General features: G+C 66.8%; 2 protein-coding genes across 7 annotated transcripts; one reads left to right on the plus strand and one right to left on the minus strand.

The window, feature by feature from the left end:
* Window positions 1-27: 27 nt before the first annotated feature.
* Window positions 28-16,828, minus strand: ARHGEF2 (Rho/Rac guanine nucleotide exchange factor 2). 6 transcript variants are annotated; one of them, XM_048288438.1, is made up of 22 exons: window positions 16,747-16,828; window positions 7,842-7,992; window positions 6,277-6,344; window positions 6,100-6,160; window positions 5,584-5,713; window positions 5,393-5,502; window positions 5,169-5,315; window positions 4,650-4,900; window positions 4,232-4,357; window positions 3,841-3,958; window positions 3,461-3,718; window positions 3,152-3,228; window positions 2,897-3,066; window positions 2,629-2,696; window positions 2,320-2,508; window positions 2,062-2,163; window positions 1,915-1,979; window positions 1,787-1,828; window positions 1,631-1,681; window positions 1,012-1,407; window positions 640-826; window positions 28-549 (listed from the first exon to the last, which is right to left on the minus strand). In XM_048288438.1, the coding sequence occupies exons 1-22, from the start codon at window positions 16,762-16,764 to the stop codon at window positions 473-475; spliced, it is 2,862 nt and encodes a 953-aa protein (XP_048144395.1). In that variant the 5' UTR covers window positions 16,765-16,828; the 3' UTR covers window positions 28-472. The 6 variants fall into 6 exon arrangements, with proteins under 6 accessions (XP_048144395.1, XP_048144394.1, XP_048144398.1 ...); XM_048288437.1 differs by having other exon boundaries at window positions 6,100-6,163; XM_048288441.1 differs by lacking the exon at window positions 16,747-16,828 and adding an exon at window positions 13,307-13,457 and having other exon boundaries at window positions 6,100-6,163.
* On the plus strand, window positions 15,932-17,827 carry LOC125318134 (vegetative cell wall protein gp1-like). The gene is made up of 2 exons (XM_048288604.1): window positions 15,932-16,363; window positions 16,554-17,827. The coding sequence occupies exons 1-2, from the start codon at window positions 16,213-16,215 to the stop codon at window positions 17,297-17,299; spliced, it is 897 nt and encodes a 298-aa protein (XP_048144561.1). The 5' UTR covers window positions 15,932-16,212; the 3' UTR covers window positions 17,300-17,827.
* The last annotated feature ends 57 nt before the right edge of the window (window positions 17,828-17,884 follow it).

Raw genomic sequence — 17,884 nt, forward strand, 5'->3', positions numbered from 1 at the left:
TCCAAACTCTTCATTTTCACGATTTTCCAAATTTTTTTATATTTTTCCTTTTTGTTGTTGTTGTTTTTTGTCCTTTGTTTTTACAGTTAATCCGCGGGGACCCCGTCCCTCCCCGCCCCACCCTTGGGTAGCCCCCCGACACCGGGGGGGGGGGGGGGAGAGGAGTCACTGTCACCGCTGACCCAGGAGCGGGGGGTTCCCCCCCACCCCCCCGGGGCCGCCTCCCGCACCCCAAAGCATCCAAATAAATAAATAAATCCCAGCGGGAAGAGGAGGGACACGATGTCACCCCCACGCCCCCTGGGCTGGAGTAGGGGAGGGGGCGACCGGACCCCCACCCGTTCCCATAAGGCTCCCGTGGGAATAGCAGCGTCCCCATCCCGCTTTTCCCAACGCTCCCCACGGTTGGATCCAGCCCCCGGCGTGTCCTGGGGAGGGAATCGTGGGGATGCTGTGGGGGCTGCGGGGGTCCCTAACTGTCCCCGTCGCCCTCCTTCAGCTCCTGGCTGTTCTCCACCTCCTCGGGAATATCCTGCATCCTCAGGAAATCTAGAGAAAAACTCCAGGTTAACCCCCCCCAAAATAAGATGGGGACCCCCAGGGTGGGATCTGCTGCCCCTCTCCCAAACGGGGACCCACCTCGGGGGCTGGCGGGGGGGGAGTGGCGGCTCCCCAAGCCCCCCTCATCCTCCAGGAGCACGTCCAGGGTGTCCTCGCCCTCCCTCAGCCGCTCGGGATCGGCGCCCCGGAATTCCAGCTCGTCCCGGGGGCTGGGGAAGGCGGGGGGATGGAACGGGAGGCCGGCGGGGGGGCTGGCGTGGCTCAGCTGGGGGAGGGGGGGGGGAACAGAGGAGGGGGGGGTCAGGCCTCATCCCCTGCGCCCCCCACGCGTGGGGGCTGCGGCCGGACACAACTCGTGTCACACACCACCCCCATCCCTCCCCCGCAGCTCCTCACGGCCCATGCCCACCCCCCGGTGCCCCCCGGTGCCCCCCGGTGCCCTGCGCCCACCTGCGGGGGGTTGAAGCTCAGGTACAGCGCATCCCCGGCCGGGAGGCTCCTGCGCCGGGGCTCCGCCGCCCGCCGTCCCCGCGGCCCCGCCGGTGTCCCCCGCGCCTCCTGCAGCTCCCGCTCCAACCGGGACCTCTCCCGCTCGCTGTCCCGCAGCCGCGACTCCAGAGCCGCCGCCTCCTGCGCCCGCTCCTGGCACAGCTGCCGGCAGCGGCTCAGCTCCTCCTGCACCAGCCCGTGCTGCCGCTGCAGCAGCGCCAGCTCCGCCCCGGCGCCCGGCTCCGCGCCCCCGGTCACCGGCACGGCCGGCTGGGAGCCCCGGCGGGGCCGCGGCCGCTGCAGCCCCTCCGGAGGCACCTGCAGCTCCAGCAGCACCTCCTGATGGGTCAGCTGGACCTGCGGAGGGAGAGGGGTCAGAGGGGAAAAAGGGGAAATGGGGATAAAGGGGGGATGGGGTAAGAGGGCTCAGAGGGGAGTGGGAGGAAGGAGAGGAATGGGGAAGGTGAGGAATGGGGGCAGGGGGGAGAAAGGGGGCAGGGAATGGATTTGGGAGCAGGATGGATTTGGGCAGGGGGTACCCCCTCGTCCTCCTTCCCGCTGTCTGTCCCCCCTGTCCCACCTGGAGCCGCAGCAGGAGCCCGTAGAGGTTCACCAGGCGCTGGTTGATCTCCTGGGGGGGACAGGATTTAGGGGGGGTGGGCGGTGAACCCCGAGTGCCCACGCTGGGGGGGAGACACTGAGGCACCACCCACCCACCCCAAAACCCTTTCCTCACCTCCTGGGATCCCCTCGGAGGGACCTGATTCCCATTCCCGTCCTGCGGAGAGAGTGCGGTGACACTGAGGAGCCCAGTGTGGGCTGGGGGGTCCCCAGCTGCCCCCCTGTGCCCCCTCCCCAACTCACCCGCTGCCCAGCATCCGGATCTGCCCGGAATTCCAAGGAGCCGTTGATGCTGCCGGAGTCACCGTCTGCAGGGAGACACTGGGTGAGCCTCAGGGGGGTCCCGGGGGTCCCCCCAACCCAGCACGCCCACCCCCCATCCCCCCTTACTGCTGGTGCTGGGGCTGGGGCAGCTCTCGGCCTCGGGGGGGTTGTTCTGGTTCTGGTCCCGATCCCGGGTGCATCCCGTGAAAATCTCCTTCAGGCATTCCACTGTGGGGGAAGGGCAGCGTGAGCCCCTCCCACACGCCGGACCCCTGCCTCAGTTTCCCCATCCAAACATCTCCATCCCAGAGCATCCTGGGGCATCCTGGGGTACCCGTCCCACCCCTTCCCACCCTGGGTCACCCCATCCCGGTGCTCCTGTACCTTCCCGGATGGCGTCATGCAGCAGCACATCCCCGCGGGGGCCCCGGGTGAGGTCCCCAGGGAAGGGGGTCCCGCGGGGGGCCGGGGGAGGCTCAGAGCAGCCGCTGCCCAGCGCCAGCATGTCCGCAAAAATCCCGACCTTCTCCTCCAGCAGCGCCGCGATCTGACGGTCGTGCTGCTCCATCCGCTCTGGAGAGGGGGAGCGGGAATTGGGGGGTCAGCGGGGATGGGGTGGGATGAGCAGGGATGGGGGGACGAGCAGGGATGGGGGGGATGAGGCGGGGTGAGGGAACAGGGATGGGCCCCCACCTTTCAGCTTCCGCAAGGACGCTTCAGTCTCCGTCTCAATCAGGGGGAAATCCTGGCGGCTCGGACAGCTGCGAGGGCCGGGATGGGGGGTCAGAGCCAGGACCCCCCCCCCCCAGCTCCGTCACCCCACATCCATCCCCCTTTCTCCCCCCCAGCTCCCAGCGCCCACCACCACCCACCCTGCAACCACTGGGGGCCCCCCCAGCCCTTCCAAGAGATTCCTGGGAGGGGGGTTCCCGGCCATCCCCAAATTCCCGGGGGCACTCACAGGCTGACGGCCTGCTGGATGACCTTCATCCAGTGGTTGCGGTCATCCCGGGAAGCCGCGTGCACCTCGTACATCTCAGGCGGGGCCGCGCTGATCAGGAACATCCCCTTCTCCTGGTTGGCGATGTCCCGCACGATCAGGTTTTGCAGGGAGATGACGGCCGGCTTGTCCTGCGGGATTGGGAAGCGCTGGGAACTGAGAATGCTGCCTCATTGGAGCCGCGGTGAGGGTCGGGACGAGGAGGGGGCGGCTCACCAGCATGGGGAAGGTGTATTTCTGGTCCTTCTCTTGCAGGAACACGAGCACGTCCGTCATCAGCAGCACCAGGACGTCTGGAGTGAGCGGGGGTGAGTGGGGGGGATTCACCCCGCTGAGCCCCATGGCCCCCCCCCCCGAGTCCCAAATTCAGCCGTGGAGAAGAGGGGGTGTCCCAGCATCCTCCTCCACAGGCACCCCCAATCTCTGGGGACCCCCATTCCACGACAGGTTCCCCGGTATCCCCACCCCCTGCTCCCTGGATGTCCTCCACTCCCATTTCTCCCCTTTCCCCCTGCCACTTCCCACCTTTGAAGCGCCCGGCCGCCGTTTTCCAGAGCATCCCCCCGCTGTGCACCAGCTTCCTGCGGAGCAGCTCGTCCCTCCCGAACGCTCCGGGGCGGCTATCCCACAGCAGCGGCACCTTGGCCCGCGGGTCCACGCGCCGGAAAACGTCCCAGAGGCGCCCGCGGAGCTCCCACGCGTGAACCTCCTCGTCCACGGCCGAGAGCAGCTCCTTCACCAACCGCAGCGCCCGCGACAGGTCCGCGCAGTCCCCCTCGTTGTCTGCGAGCAGGGGCGGGAGGATGGAATTCCAGCGAGGATGGAATTCCGGCGCCGCCCCACAACGTCCCGGGTCGCAGCCGCTTCCCGCAGCCCCTTCCCGCAGCCCCTTCCCGCTCCGGTACCTTTGGAATTCTTGAGGATGCGCTCGATGAGCACGGGGTACTTGGTGATGCGCTGCGTCACCAGCAGGATGCACTCGGGGACGCCGTGGCGGCGGAGGAGGGGGGATCGTGTCACCCGCTGGGGGGACAGGGGGGACACTCCGTCAGCAGGGACCCCCCTCCATCAGTGACCCCCATCAGCAGGGACCCCCCTCCTCCATCAGTGACCCCCCCCAGAGCTCAGTTAGGGAGGGACACAAGTTGGGGAAACTGAGGCACGGATTTGGGAGAAGGGTTTTCCACTGGGGCACAAAGCCTGGAACACGCAGGGACACCCCCGACCCCCCACCCTGGGGGTCCCTCCAGAGGATGGAGACCCCGATCCCCAGCCCGGGGTCCCCGCGGAGCCCACCCGGATGAACTGCTGGAAGCGCTTGTCCCGGGCCAGCAGGTCCTTGTACTCCTTGAGCGCCTTGGTGTGTTTGCTGCAGAACTCCGCGTAGGCTTTGCGCAGCTGCTCCGCGCTCGGGCCCGAGAACTTGGCAGCGGGAACGACGAGGGGACATCGGTGAGCGCGTCCCCCCCTTTGCCATCCGCGGGCATCCCCACACCCCAAAGCATCCCGGTTTCCTGGTATTCCATTTCCTGTCCCCCCACTATCCCCAGGTCTCCCAGCATCCCCACCCCCTGGTACCCCATTTCTTGGCACTGTCATCCCCCAGTATCCCCATTCCCCGGCTCCCAAATCCCCCACTATCCCCACCTCCAGGATCCCCATCCCCCGGTACCCCATTCCCTCGTACCCCCATTTCCCAGTCCATCCTGCCCACCTGGCTGACGAGGATGTCACCGAGGCGGTCGATGACGAAGTTCTTGTTGCTGTCCTGGGCCAGCGATTCCCGGCGCCGCTCCAGGAGCTGGGCCAGGAAGCGCTCGTGGATGTGGCTGAGCTCGTCGAGGCAGGGGAAGATGCGCTGGACAGTGCCGGGGTCCAGCTGCAGCTCCTCCAGCATTGCCCTGCGGAACAGGGCGCCCATGATCTTCAGCGTCCGCACGTGGTGCAGCTCCGTCTGCATCAGCTCTGCGGGGGCACGGCGCGGTCACCTCGGGGACAGGGACAGCACCCCGGCAACAGCACAGAGGGGACAGGAGCCAGGGATGGCCACCCAGCCTGACCGTGTGTCCTCATCGCTGCATCCCTGTCCCTGCATCCCCTGTCCTGTCCCTGTGTCCCCATTCCTGCTTCTCCAACCTCTTCCTGTGTCCCCTGCCCTGTCCCCATGTCTCCCATCTCTGCATCCCCACCCCTACGTCCTGTCCCGCTGTCCCCCGTCCCCGTGTCCCCTCACCGTAGATGACATCCTGACGCTTCATGACGTCCATGCGGTGTTGCTGCAGGAAGCTGTTATCCACCGCCAGGCTCCAGGAATCCGCCTCGAACTCCTTCCCGTCTGCCTCCAGATCGCTCAGCAGCTGGCTCAGGATGACGTCAGGGCCTGCAGGTGACATCGGTGGGATACGGGCTCCCCGTGTCCCTGCCCCGCATCTTCACGTCCCCCCGCGGTGTCCCCACCTTCGTCGATCAGCGACTCCACGGAGAGCGTCCGGTTGCGCATGTTGAGGGAATCCGTGGACTGGGACAGGATCCGCCGGATGCCCAGGGGGGAGTCATCGTTGAACGTCCTGGGGGAGGGGGGTGTGACGTGATGGGGACACTGGGGACACCCCCGGATCCCCCTGTCCCCACCGTTTTCCTGCCTTTACCCCGAGATGTTGGTGGTGGAGACGCTCTTGGAGAGGGACAAAGAGGGGCGGCCGCGGCGGGATCCCAGCAGCGTCTGCCGGAAACTCTCCGAGGGGTAGATGGCGGAATTGGGGCGCTCCCGGATGGCATCTGGGGTGGGGGGACACCGGGGGGTCAGTGCCAGGACCCCCCCGTCACCCCCCAGGCTGTGCAGGGACAAAGGGAAGGGAAGGGAAGGGAAGGGAAGGGAAGGGAAGGGAAGGGAAGGGAAGGGAAGGGAAGGGAAGGGAAGGGAAGGGAAGGGAAGGGAAGGGAAGGGAAGGGAAGGGAAGGGAAGGGAAGGGAAGGGAAGGGAAGGGAAGGGAAGGGAAGGGAAGGGAAGGGAAGGGAAGGGAAGGGAAGGGAAGGGAAGGGAAGGGAAGGGAAGGGAAGGGAAGGGAAGGGAAGGGAAGGGAAGGGAAGGGAAGGGAAGGGAAGGGAAGGGAAGGGAAGGGAAGGGAAGGGAAGGGAAGGGAAGGGAAGCTCCCCCCACTCACTCTTGTTGCGCAGGGACACCGACTGCAGGGCTGAGCTGTTCTTCAGCAGCGCCGCCTTCTGCTGCTGCGGGGGAGCGGAAGCGTCACTGTCCTCGTTTGTCCCCAATTCCCGCATCCCCCCATTCCCTCATCCCCCACAAACCCCTCACCCACCCGGCTCGTGTCACCCACGCTCACCTTCTGCTTCACCTTGGTGCAGTTGGGCAGGGTGTCCTTGCAGCGGTTGTGGATGGTGACGTTGCAGGCTGGGGGACACGGAGAGGTGACGGGGAGGCCACGGGGACCCTCCTGCCACCCTCCCTTCCCCCGGATCCTGGCAGAGCGACGGCAGCAGATGTGGTGGGAATGCGGGTGGATGCGGATCACCAGGCGCTGCCGGAGCTGCAGCTGCCAGGGAGCAGCTGCCCCAACCCCGAGGGCACCGCGCCAGACCGGGGCCACCAGTGCCAGCCCAGGGCCACCAGTGCCAGGGAGCTGGGATGTGCCAGGATGGAGAAACCATCTCCTGCTCCAGGGCACAAATCCGGGAGGAACCGGGCTCTGGGAATGGGCACTGCGGTGCCCATTGCGGCAAAGCCACCGTGGAAAAGCCACCCCAGAAAAGTCATCGTGGAAAAGCTACCCCAGAAAAGTCATCTTGGAAAAGCCACCATGGCAAAGTCATCCTGGAAAAGTCATCCTGGCAAAGCCACCCCAAAAAAGCCATCCCAAAAAAAGCCACCCTGGCAAAGCCACTGCGGCAAATCCAATCTGGCAAAGCCACCCCAGCAATTCCGCCCCAGCAAAGCCACCCCAAAAAAAGTCATCCCAAAAAAAGCCACCCCAGGAAAAGCCACTGCGGCAAAGCCACCCCGGCAAAGCCGCCATGGAAAAGCCACCCCAGGAAAAGCCACCCTGGCAAAGGCCACTGCGGCAAAGCCGTCCTGGCTAAGTTGCCATGGAAAAGCCACCCCAGGAAAAGCCACCCTGGCAAATCCACACCGGAAAAGTCACTGCGGCAAAGCCACCCCGGCCAAGCCACCACGGAAATGTCACCCTGGCAAAGCCACCATGAGAAAGCCACCCCAGAAAATCCATCCTGGCAATTCCATTCCAGCTAAGCCACCCTGGCAAAGGCACCCCACCAAATCCACCCCGGCAAAGCCACTGCAGCAAAGCCACCCCGGAAATTTCAACCTGGAAAAGCCACCCTGGCGATTCTGCCCTTGGCACATCCACCCCAGGAGAGCCATCCTGGCAAAACCAGGATGGGAAAGCCATCCTGGCAAATCCACCATGTCAAAGCCACTGCAGCAAAGCCACCCTGGCAATTCCGCCCTGGCAGAGCCAACCTGGCAAAGCCTCGCCATCATGTCCACCCCAGCCATGCCACCCGGGCAAAACCATGAAGGAAAAGCCACCCTGGAAGAGCCATCCCAAAAAAGCCACTGCGGCAAAGCTACCCTGGCAACTCGGCTCTGGAAAAGCCACCCCAGCAATGCCACCCTGGCAAAGCCACTGCAGCAAAGCCACCGTGGCATTTCTGCCCTGGCAAAGCCAAGCTGGAAATGCCAACCTGGCAAAACCACCCCGGTAAAGCCACCCCATCAACTCCACCCCGGCAAAGCCACCCACCCCAGCAATGCCACCGCGGATCGCCACGGCACATCCCCCCTGGCAAATCCCCCTTGGCACCCCCCTCCCCTGGCACATCCACCTGGAATATCCCCCCCGGCTCCCCCCTGGATCCCCCGGGCACTCACTGGGACACACGAGCGCTTCCTTGGCCGTGATGCTCTTGTTGCAGGCGAAGCACATGGTCATGCCGGACACGGAGATGGTGGTGAAGAGGTGCCCGTTGGTGTAACGCGCGTCCTTCTCCTTCCCTTCCTTCATCCTCTCCTTATCCTTGCCCTGCCCGGACAGCGGCACCGGACGCCTGACGGGGCTGCGGCATCGCGGCCGCCCCCCGGCCCCCCCCGCCGGTCTCGGGACGCGGCTCATGGCTGCGGGGAGCCGGGCGGGCTGCGGGAGCGGCCGGTCCCCCGTGGGGTCGGTGGGGAGCCCGGAGGATGGGGAGAGAGCCCCCCGCTCCCTGCGCTCGCTCCCGCTTCCCAGCATCCCGTCTCCACGGCAACCGGAGGCTGCGGGAGAGATCCCCCCCGCCCCGGCACGGCCCCCCCCGGCGCCAGCCCCAATGGGGACGGGGTGCGGGGGCGCAGCCGGGGGTGACGCTGCCCCGTGGGGGTTGGGGACATCGTCCTGCACCCCCCTCCCCGCTCCTATTTTTAGCCAAATTGAGGGGTTTCACCCTTTTTCGCCCCAAAACGGGGGGTCGGGAGATGGCTGAGCCCCCACGGGGATGGTTTTGGGGGGGGAGTGGGGGTCGGTTTGGGTTTCCCGCATGGAAAAGGGGAGCGAGCCGGTGTCACCCCGAGTGTCCCCGTGCTCGCCTCGGATCCCCCCCCCCCCCCCCCCCGCCCCACGGGCCCCCACGGGCACAGAGAGGCCTTTGTGCCCCCCCTCGCCACCCCCGCGGCCCAGGCAGTGCCTGGCACCGGCGCTGAGCCCGGCGGGTCGGGGCACTTGGGGCGCCCACCAACAGCCCCCCAAAACGGCGGCGCTTCGGGACCCCCCAGTTCCCCTTCCCAAACACCGGTCCCAACGCCAAAGGGGGTCGTCCCTGCTCCCGACCCCCCCTTGAGGGCGGGGAGAGGCTGAGGGACCCCCGGGAGGAGCCGAGGGACCGAGGGGGAAGGGAGATGGGGAAGAACAGGGGGGGCGGCCATGGGGCAGGAGTGGGACCCCACGGACAGGAGTGGGACCCCTCGGGACACCAGTGGGACCCCGCGGATCGGGACTGGGACCCCGCGGACAGGACTGGGACCCCTCGGGACACCAGCGGGACCCCGCGGATCGGGACTGGGACCCCGCGGACAGGAGTGGGACCCCTCGGGACACCAGTGGGACCCCGCGGATCGGGACTGGGACCCCACGGACAGGAGTGGGACCCCATGGGACACCAGTGGGACCCCGCGGATCGGGACTGGGACCTCGCGGAGCAGGCGTGAGACACCAGTGGGACCCCGCGGATCGGGACTGGGACCCCGCGGATCAGGAGTGGGACCCCATGGGACACCAGCGGGACCCCGCGGATCGGGACTGGGACCCCACAGACAGGAGTGGGACCCCACGGGACACCAGTGGGACCCCGCGGATCGGGACTGGGACCCCTCGGAGCAGGCGTGAGACACCAGCGGGACCCCGCGGATCAGGACTGGGACCCCGCGGATCGGGACTGGGACCCCGCGGAGCAGGACTGGGACCCCACGGAGCAGGCGTGAGACACCAGTGGGACCCCGCGGATCGGGACTGGGACCCCTCGGACAGGAGTGGGACCCCACGGGACACCAGTGGGACCCCGCGGATCGGGACTGGGACCCCTCGGAGCAGGCGTGGGACACCAGTGGGACCCCGCGGATCAGGACTGGGGCCCCGCGGATCAGGACTGGGACCCCACGGACAGGAGTGGGACCCCTCGGGACACCAGTGGGACCCCGCGGATCGGGACTGGGACCCCGCGGATCAGGAGTGGGACCCCATGGGACACCAGCGGGACCCCGCGGATCAGGACTGGGACCCCTCGGAGCAGGCGTGAGACACCAGCGGGACCCCGCGGATCAGGACTGGGACCCCGCGGATCGGGACTGGGACCCCGCGGAGCAGGACTGGGACCCCACGGAGCAGGCGTGAGACACCAGTGGGACCCCGCGGATCAGGAACGGGACCCCCGGTGTCACCCCGCGTCCCCGGTCCCGGGCGGGGGTCCCGGGGGGGCTCACCCGCTCTCGGCTCAGGGGTCCCTCCGCCTCCCCGTCGGCCGGGAACGGGGCGCAGGAGCAGCAGCACATCCCGAGCCCCTCGAGCCCCGACCCCCCCGGGCCCCGGCGGCGCCTCCGGCCGCGACATCAGCCGCGACATCGGCCGCGACATCCGCCCCCGCGCGCGATTGTTCCCGCCCGCTTGTTTGTTTTCCTTTGATTTTTTTCCCCTTGGCTCCGCCGGTTTTGTTTGTTTTTCTTTTCTTTTCGTCCGTTTTTTGTTCGTTTCTTTTCTTTCCCCCTCCCTTTATTTGCTTTCTTTTCTTTTTCTTTCATTTTGTGCTTTTTTTCTTGGCTTTCCCTTTATTCTTTTCGCCCTTTCCCCCCCTATTTTTTTCCTTTTCCTTTTCTCCACTTTCTTTCCTTTATCTTTCTTTCTGCTTTTCTTTCCTTTTCCACCCCCGATTTTCTTTTCTTATCTTTTTTCACCCCTTTTCTTACCGCTTCCCCCCTTTTTTATCGTTTTCCCTTTTTTATGCTTATTTTCCTTTTTTCACTGCATTCTCCTTTTTAACAGATTTTTCCGTTTTTCCACCGCTTTCCCCCCTCTTTTTTCCTTCTTTCCCTCCTTTCCCCCCCGCTTATTTTCCCTTTTTTTTCCCACACTCTATTTTCCTTTTTTCTCCGCTTTCTCCCACCCCCCCCCCCCCCAATTTTTTCTCTCTTTTTTTGGACCGTTTTTCTTCCTTCCCCCCCCCCCTTCCCCAGCTTTTCTCCCTTCCCGATTTCCGTGTTTTCCTCCCCGTTTTGGGCCCCCCCCCGTCTCTCCCCCCCTCCCCGAAGGAAACCGAACCGCGCCAGACAAAGGCGGGAGCCGCGGCCGCTTCCTGCTCCCTCCCCCCCCCCCCCAGCCGCTGCCCCCGCCCGGCCTGGGACCCCCCCCCCACCAGCCTGGGGGTCTCTACCGGGACCCCCCCTCACAAAACCCACAGGGGAAGGGGGGGGGGGGTTCACACACGCGCAACCGGCGCCGCCTCCCAAAAAAAAACCCTGGGAGAATTTTGGGGGGGTGGGGGTGTCCCGCACCCCCTCACCCTTCTGTAGAGGGAGGGGACAGCACCGCGGGTTTGGGGGGGTCACGGCGCGCCCCTGAGGGGGGGGGGGGGGAATTTGGGGGACACGAAGCCCTAAAGACTCCGGGGAGGGAGTGGGGGGGAAGAGGGGAGCGGCTGCGCACCCCCAAAACCCCCCCAGCAGTGGAGACCCCAACACAAAGATCCCCCCCAGCCCCCCCAGCGCGCCCCCAAACCCCAACCGCGCCGCCACAAACCGGGGGTGCCGGGACACGCGGCTGCTCCGTGCGGGGAATTTCAGTGCTTTAAATAGAGACGGGGCTTTTCGGGTTCCTCTTCCGGCCCGGGGCCCCCTCCAGGCCCGAAAACTCCGCGCGGAGCTCGGGAGGAGTTTTTGGGGTGCTGTCAAACCCCCTCGGGGCCATCCCCACCCTAAAAACGGCATCGGGTGTGAAGGGAGGAACCCCCCGCCCCAAAACCGACAGAGGTTTGATGGAGCTGAACCCCGAAACGGCGTCACGGAGCTACTGGGGATGAGCCCCCCCCCCCCCCCCCCCACCCCCCCTACACTTTTTGGGGGCAGTTCCCTCCTTTTTGGGGACGGTCCCGCCGCTCTTTGGGGACGGCCCCCCCCCTTTGGCGTAGCCCCCCCTCCTGCCACCCCGGCGTCGAACAAAGCCACCGCCGAGGCAACAAAGACCCCGCTGGGCCGGGACGGGAAACACGGGGGGACCCCCAGCAGTTCCTCCCCCACCAAAAAAAAACAGCGGGTGACCCCCCCCCCCAGCCCCCCCCCCCCGACACCCCCAAATTTGCCCCCTCGGAGGTTTGAAGCCGCCGGGTTTAGGGGCGCAGCTGAGGAGGGGAGATCTGGGATAGCGGGACCCCCGTGTGCTGTTTTGGGGGGCTCCAGGGAGGGCGACGGGGGGGGGGGTCAGGAGCTTCCTCCCCCCAAAAAGCAGGAGGGGATCCCCCGTAAAGCCGCGGGGGGGGTGGCGGGGGGGTCCCCACATGTCCCATCCCAGCCGGGCACGGCGGGGTCCCGCTGCCTTCGAGGATCCCCCTGGGTGCCGACCCCTCCGCGGGGGGGTCCCCCCGACCCCTCAACCCCTCTAACCCCCCCCCGGCCCTGGGTGGGGCGAAAATCTCTCGGACGAAACTTTCTTTAAACAAAAAACCCCATTTCTCCCCCGCCCACGGGCGGCGCAGGGACCGACAACCACTTCCCCCTTCCACAAAACCACCCCCGACCCCCCCCCCCAAAACCACCCCCGAACCCCCCCAAAACCACCTCCTGACCCCCCCAAACCCCTCCCCGGGGTGGGAGCACCCCCAGACTCCCCCCCCCCCCGCCCGCTGCCCGTAGGGCTCAGGCCCGACCAACTCAGTGCACCCAAGAGCGGTGGGGAAGGGGGGAGCGGCGGCTGCGGGGTCCCCCCCCCCCAAAAAAAATCACAATTTTGGGGTAAACTGAAGCTCGGGAGGGGGCACAGAGCTTTGCCCCCCTCTCCCCCCCCCCCCGTAGGGCGGCCTTGCCCGAGCACGGCGGGCACACAAAGCCCCGCAGCGCCCGCGGGGCACCCCCCGTGCCCCCCCCGGCCGGCGTTTCGCCACGCCGGCATTGCCACATGCTCGGGCCCCCCCGCACCCCCCCGGTCACGGGAGTCGGAGCCGCGGACGCGCTCCCGGAGCGCTCCGTGCCTCAGTTTCCCCATCCCCGACCTCTCCCCCTCCGCCCCCGCCGGGCTTTGTCTCCATGGGGAGCGATAAAATTGAGGTGGGGGGGGGGAGTCCCTAAAACTTCTCCCCCCCGCTCGGCAGGAGGGGAAGGCGACTTCCTCACCCTCATCCTCATCCTCGCGTCACCCAAAGCTCCTCGGAAAGGAGGATGAGGAAGAGTCGGGGGGAAGTTTGGGGCGGCGGAGAAGTTGGGGGGGGGGGGGGGGAGGGAAACGCGGGGGTCCCCGGAGCTGCAGGGGGGTGCGGGCAGGGGGTCATTGTTCCTCCGGCACCCCCCGATGCACAATGGGGAGCAGCTGGGGGGGGCCCTCGCCCCCTCCCCGCCCTCCGCCCCCTCCCACCGGGACCCCCGAGGCGTGGAACCCCCCCTCCCCCGCCTCTACGAGCATCACCCCGCGCCCCCCAAAAACCCCTCAAGCCCCCTTCCCCCCCCGCCCCGGCTGCGTGGGGAAGGGCAGAGCCCCCCCCCAAGTCGGGGTGACCCCTCCCTCCCCCCCAAACAGGAGCGGGGAGGGAAAAGCCCCCCCACCCCAAAAGAGGGGCTGGAAAAGGGGAGACCTCGCTCGGGGGGGGGCTGCGCTCGCCGGGACCCACCTTGGCGCGATCGCTCCTGTGTCGCGACAGCGACTCGATACGGGACATAATCCAGGGAGCGCTCCCGGCTCCCTCCCGGTGCTCCCGGTCCTTCCCGGTGCCCTCCCGGTGCCCTCCCGGTGCCCTCCCGGCTCTTTTCCTGGCTCTTTCCCGGCTCCTTCCCGGTCCCTCCCGGTGCTCCCGGTCCCTGCCCGGTCCCTGCCGGTCCCGCCCCCCGGGGGCGGGCCGCGCCGCCCCCCGGCCTCGTGCTGCCCGCGGGGCCTTTGTTCGCTCGGGGTCCCCGGGATCCAGCCGGGAACCCCGGGATCCAGCCGGGATCGGCCTCCCGGGGGACCGGCATCCCGAGGGATCGGCACCCCGGAGTCACCCCCGCATCGGCACCCCCGGGATCAGCATCGCCGGGATCAGCATCGCCGGGATCAGCATCCCAGCGCCCCGAGGGATCAGCACCCCCGGGATCAGCACCCCTGCGATCAGCCCCGTGCTGTCCTCCGGGATCGGTACCCCAGCATCCCACGGGATCGGCTCCCAAGCATCCCAAGGGATCAGGCTTTGGAGTCAGCCCAGCTCTGGCCACCCCACCGCAGCATCCTGAGGGTCTGGATCCCAACATCCCAGAGGGATCAGCTCCTGCAGCCACAGCCCGGCATCCCTTGGGATTGGTGTCCAGAGACGTCATGGATCACCACCCAGCATCCCTTGGAATCCGTCCCCGGAGTCCCCTCGGATCACGCCCGGCGTCCCTCGGGATCGTTCCTCGGAGCCCCCCCTGCTCCGGCCCCAGCACCCCGGATGTGGCCCCAAGTCCAGCCCTTCCTCTCCCGTGCCTCAGTTTCCCCCCTCGCACACTCCCTGGAAACCCCTGACCTTCGGGAACACCCCCCTCCCATCCCAGGGTGACACTGCAGCTGGAATCCCGAAAGGAAGCAGCGAATCCCATGGGATTCCACCCCTCCCAATGCCCCCGAGCCCTGGATACCCCCAAAGCGCCTTTTTGGGGTGACACAAATCCCAACCCTGTTCTCCTCCGTTTCGGGGCTTTTATCTCCCAACTGCGCCAAATCCAGGCTGGACCCTTCCCGGGAAAGCCGCTCCACGGGTGCTGGCACTTCCCTAGGGATGGACAGTTGGGATAAAGGCGCTATTTTGGGGAAATGTTGCTTTTTTCCCTTAAAATAGCAGCTTGGGAGAGGCCCTGGCACCAGGAGCTGTGTTGGCCTCACCCGGTTGAACATTAACTCCACCGGGATAAGCCGGGATTTATCAGATCAATCCCGCTCCCGGCCCGAGATAACGCTCCAGGGTCCCGGCTGCGGCTTTTTGGGGATCCCAAAGTCTCCGAGTGTCACCTGGGGAGCCCCAGGACAAAGCCACGCACCCCGTTCCGGGATGCAAGCGGCTCCTTAGGGAATAATCCTTGATCCCGCATTCCCGAGCCCGGCAGCACCGAGGGGATGGGAACAGGAGCGACGCCGGCAGCGCTGGGATTAATGGATAACCAGGAAAAGCCACCGGTGCCATGGAGAGGTGTCACCATTCCCGGCTGCCTCGGTTTCCCTATGGAAAACAGCGCCGGTGCAAAGGGAATAGCGGGGCTGGTGCCGCATCTGGCCCCACAAATCCCATGGGACAGGGATGGGATGCACCCACGGAGGGTGGGATGGCCGTTCCCCGGGAAGAGGAAAAGTTGGGATCCAGGAAAACATCCAAAACGCCAAGGCCAGGGTCGGAGCGGATCCATGGAAGCGGCTGGGCCTCGTTTCTGACTCATTCCCGACTCATTCCCCACTCATTCCCGGCTCCTTCCCGGGCTCATTCCCGGCCTGCCGAGGCTGGATTTTAATTAAATTGCGGATTTTAATTAACTCCTGGTCACCAAAGTGGAATCAAACCCTCGGGGGCCCCCGCAGCAGGGGAGGACGTGGTCAGACCCCCCCCCTTTCACCCACATTCCCGATTCCTCATTTCCTCCCGGACACACCCGGGGCCGCGATTCACTTCTGCTCCCTTCTCTCCGGCCGTTACCCCAAAACAGCCCCAAAACCATGGAAGGAACCCCCGGAGAGGCCTCCGGATGCTCCAGAGACGACCACAGCGGGTCCGGTGCCTCTTCCCACGTGGATCCGGCACTGGAAAACCCCACGGAGGCCGAGGGGAAGCGACGGCTCAGCCAGGAAAACTCCGGAAGGAAGGAAACGGGATGGGGGGGGGAAGGGGGGGTCCGGCTGCAGGAGACCCCCCGGAGTCACCCCAACCCCGGCCCCTCCCCAAAACTTCCCACCGGGAATCGCCGGTGCCGGATCTGGGGGCGTCTCCCCCACACTCCGCAGCTCCCCCCGGGTCCCTCCGTTCATCCCCGGGCTCGGGGGGGGGGGGGGGGGCGACGCGGGGACCCCCCCAGGACCCCTGGGGTGGCCGTTCCCACGGGTGGAGCCCCCCAAAGGGGCCCCGACGGGCCCCCCCCGCCCCGTTGCAGGATTTTTATTTCTTCCCGAAATAGCCTTTTCGGGAAGAATCATTTCTTCCACATCGCGCTTTTCCAGCCGGGATCGACCCCCTTCCCATCCCCATCCCGACACAGAGCCGGAGCTCCCCCCCCCCCCCGCTTCCAGCGCCCCCCCAACTTCCAGGCGCCTTTTCCCTACAAAACCCCAACCATCCTAATAAACATCCCAACGAATCCCGGATTTCAGCCCGCCGCGGCCCTGCGGGGATGTCGGGATGAGGCTGGAGCCATCCCGCCGGGCGGTTCCGGATGCCGCGGCTGTTCCAGGCGGGATTTGGAGCCGGGAGTGGGGTGCGGGGCCCCCCCAGATGGGAACAGCTGGCGGCTAATCCGGCGGGAAGAGCGGGAGGAGGAGCGGGAGGAGGAGGAGGAGGAGGAGGTCGGGGATTAACGGCTCCGAATGGCGGCGAATCGGGGCCGCCCGGGGGGGGCCGAGCGGGATTTGGCCCCCCCCAAAACCGGCCTGGGGTGGCAGCCACGGGGACAAAGCCAGCGCCGGCCGCTGTGTCCCTTCGTGCCTCAGTTTCTCCCCCGAGCTCCCCGAAATGGGGGTGAGGAGGGGGGGGTCACCAAAGCGCCCCAGGAACGGGCGGGAGATGGGAAACTGAGGCACGGGAGGAGAAGGAGCTGGAGGAAAACATTCCCGAGGAAGGGATGGCCGCAGGAAAGGCCGGGATGAGCCGGGAGGGATCCGCTTGGGATCCCTTCCTTGAGCACATTCCACGTCTTCCTCTTTTTTAGATCCCAAAGTCTGGAAAACAGCGAGGGACGGAGCCGGGAAACTGAGGCACGGCGGAGCATCCATGAACCCATCCCGTTATCCCGTTATCCCGTTATCCCGCTATCCCGTTGTCCCGCTATCCCGTTGTCCCGCTATCCCATCCCGCCGCGCCCCGCGCAGCCGCTCCCACCCCCCGCTCCCGTTTTTCCCTACCTTTGTCTTCCCGGTCATCCTGCGGATGAAGCTGAGGGTCCTGTCCAGGGGGGTCCCTTCCCGGCCCGGGGGGGTCCCCACCTCCCCCGCCAGCCGCTCGCCGCTCCCGGCGCTGCAGGAGGAGGATCCCGCTGGACAATCCCGCTGGACAAACCCGCTGGACAATCCCGCTCTGTCCCCGCCGGGAACGGGGAGGAGCGTGCGTGTCCCCTCCCCGCTCCCAGCTGGGCCACCACAGAGCCCCCTCTGTCCCCCCCCCGAGCCCCCTCTGTCCCCTTCTGGGCCCCCCCCCGTGTCTCTGCCCCTCGATTTGGGGAGCGGGGAGGGGGTCGCGGGTTTTGGGGGGGGCAGCCCCGAGTTTGGGGGGGGGTTTCCTCCTGTCCTGGGTGGTCCTGGTTCCTTGGGGACACCCTCAGAGGGGGACAAAGCTCCCTTGGAGGGGCCAAATCACGCCGTGGGGGGGGGACACAAGCCACGCTGGGAAGGGGACAAACCACCCGGGATGGGGACAAATCCACTTCGGAGGGGACCAGCCACCCTCGAGGGGGGATAAGATGCCCTCGGACGGGGACAAATCGCCTTCAGAGGGGGACGAGCCACCTTTGAAGGGGGACGAGCCTCATCCTCTGCGGCGCGGTGGTTCAGGCCAGCGTGTCCCCATCCCTGTCCCCATCCCTGTCCCTGTCCCCGCTCGTCCCCGCGGGGCTCCCGGCCAGCCCCCGGCGTGACGATTCCCGGGAACAACGGCCCTAATGAGGACGGGAATGGGCTGTGACAGGAGCGGGGAGGGGACGGGACAGTGCGGGGCCAGGAGGGGGCCAGGGCAGGGACAGTAGGGGACACGGAGAGGGACAGGGAGGGGACTCACCCTCTGACCAGGCTCTGCTGGGAGGCGAACGGGGGAATTTCGGCAGCTGGAAAAGGGAAAAGGAATTTTGAAAGGGCCGCGAGGAGCTGCCGGGGGCGAAGGGAAGGGGGGGGGGGGGAGGAGGGGCCGTAATTAACTGCGGTGGCAGCGCCATCGATTTTGGGTCGTTGCCGGGGAGGTCGGAGCAGGGACAGCGCCGGGGGGACACGAGGGTCCTTGGGGGGGCAGGGGTGGGGGGACAGACTCACCCTCCTCGCCGGGGACACTGAC

Source organism: Corvus hawaiiensis, chromosome 29 (assembly GCF_020740725.1).
Source record: "Corvus hawaiiensis isolate bCorHaw1 chromosome 29, bCorHaw1.pri.cur, whole genome shotgun sequence".
Lineage (NCBI taxonomy): Eukaryota > Metazoa > Chordata > Aves > Passeriformes > Corvidae > Corvus > Corvus hawaiiensis.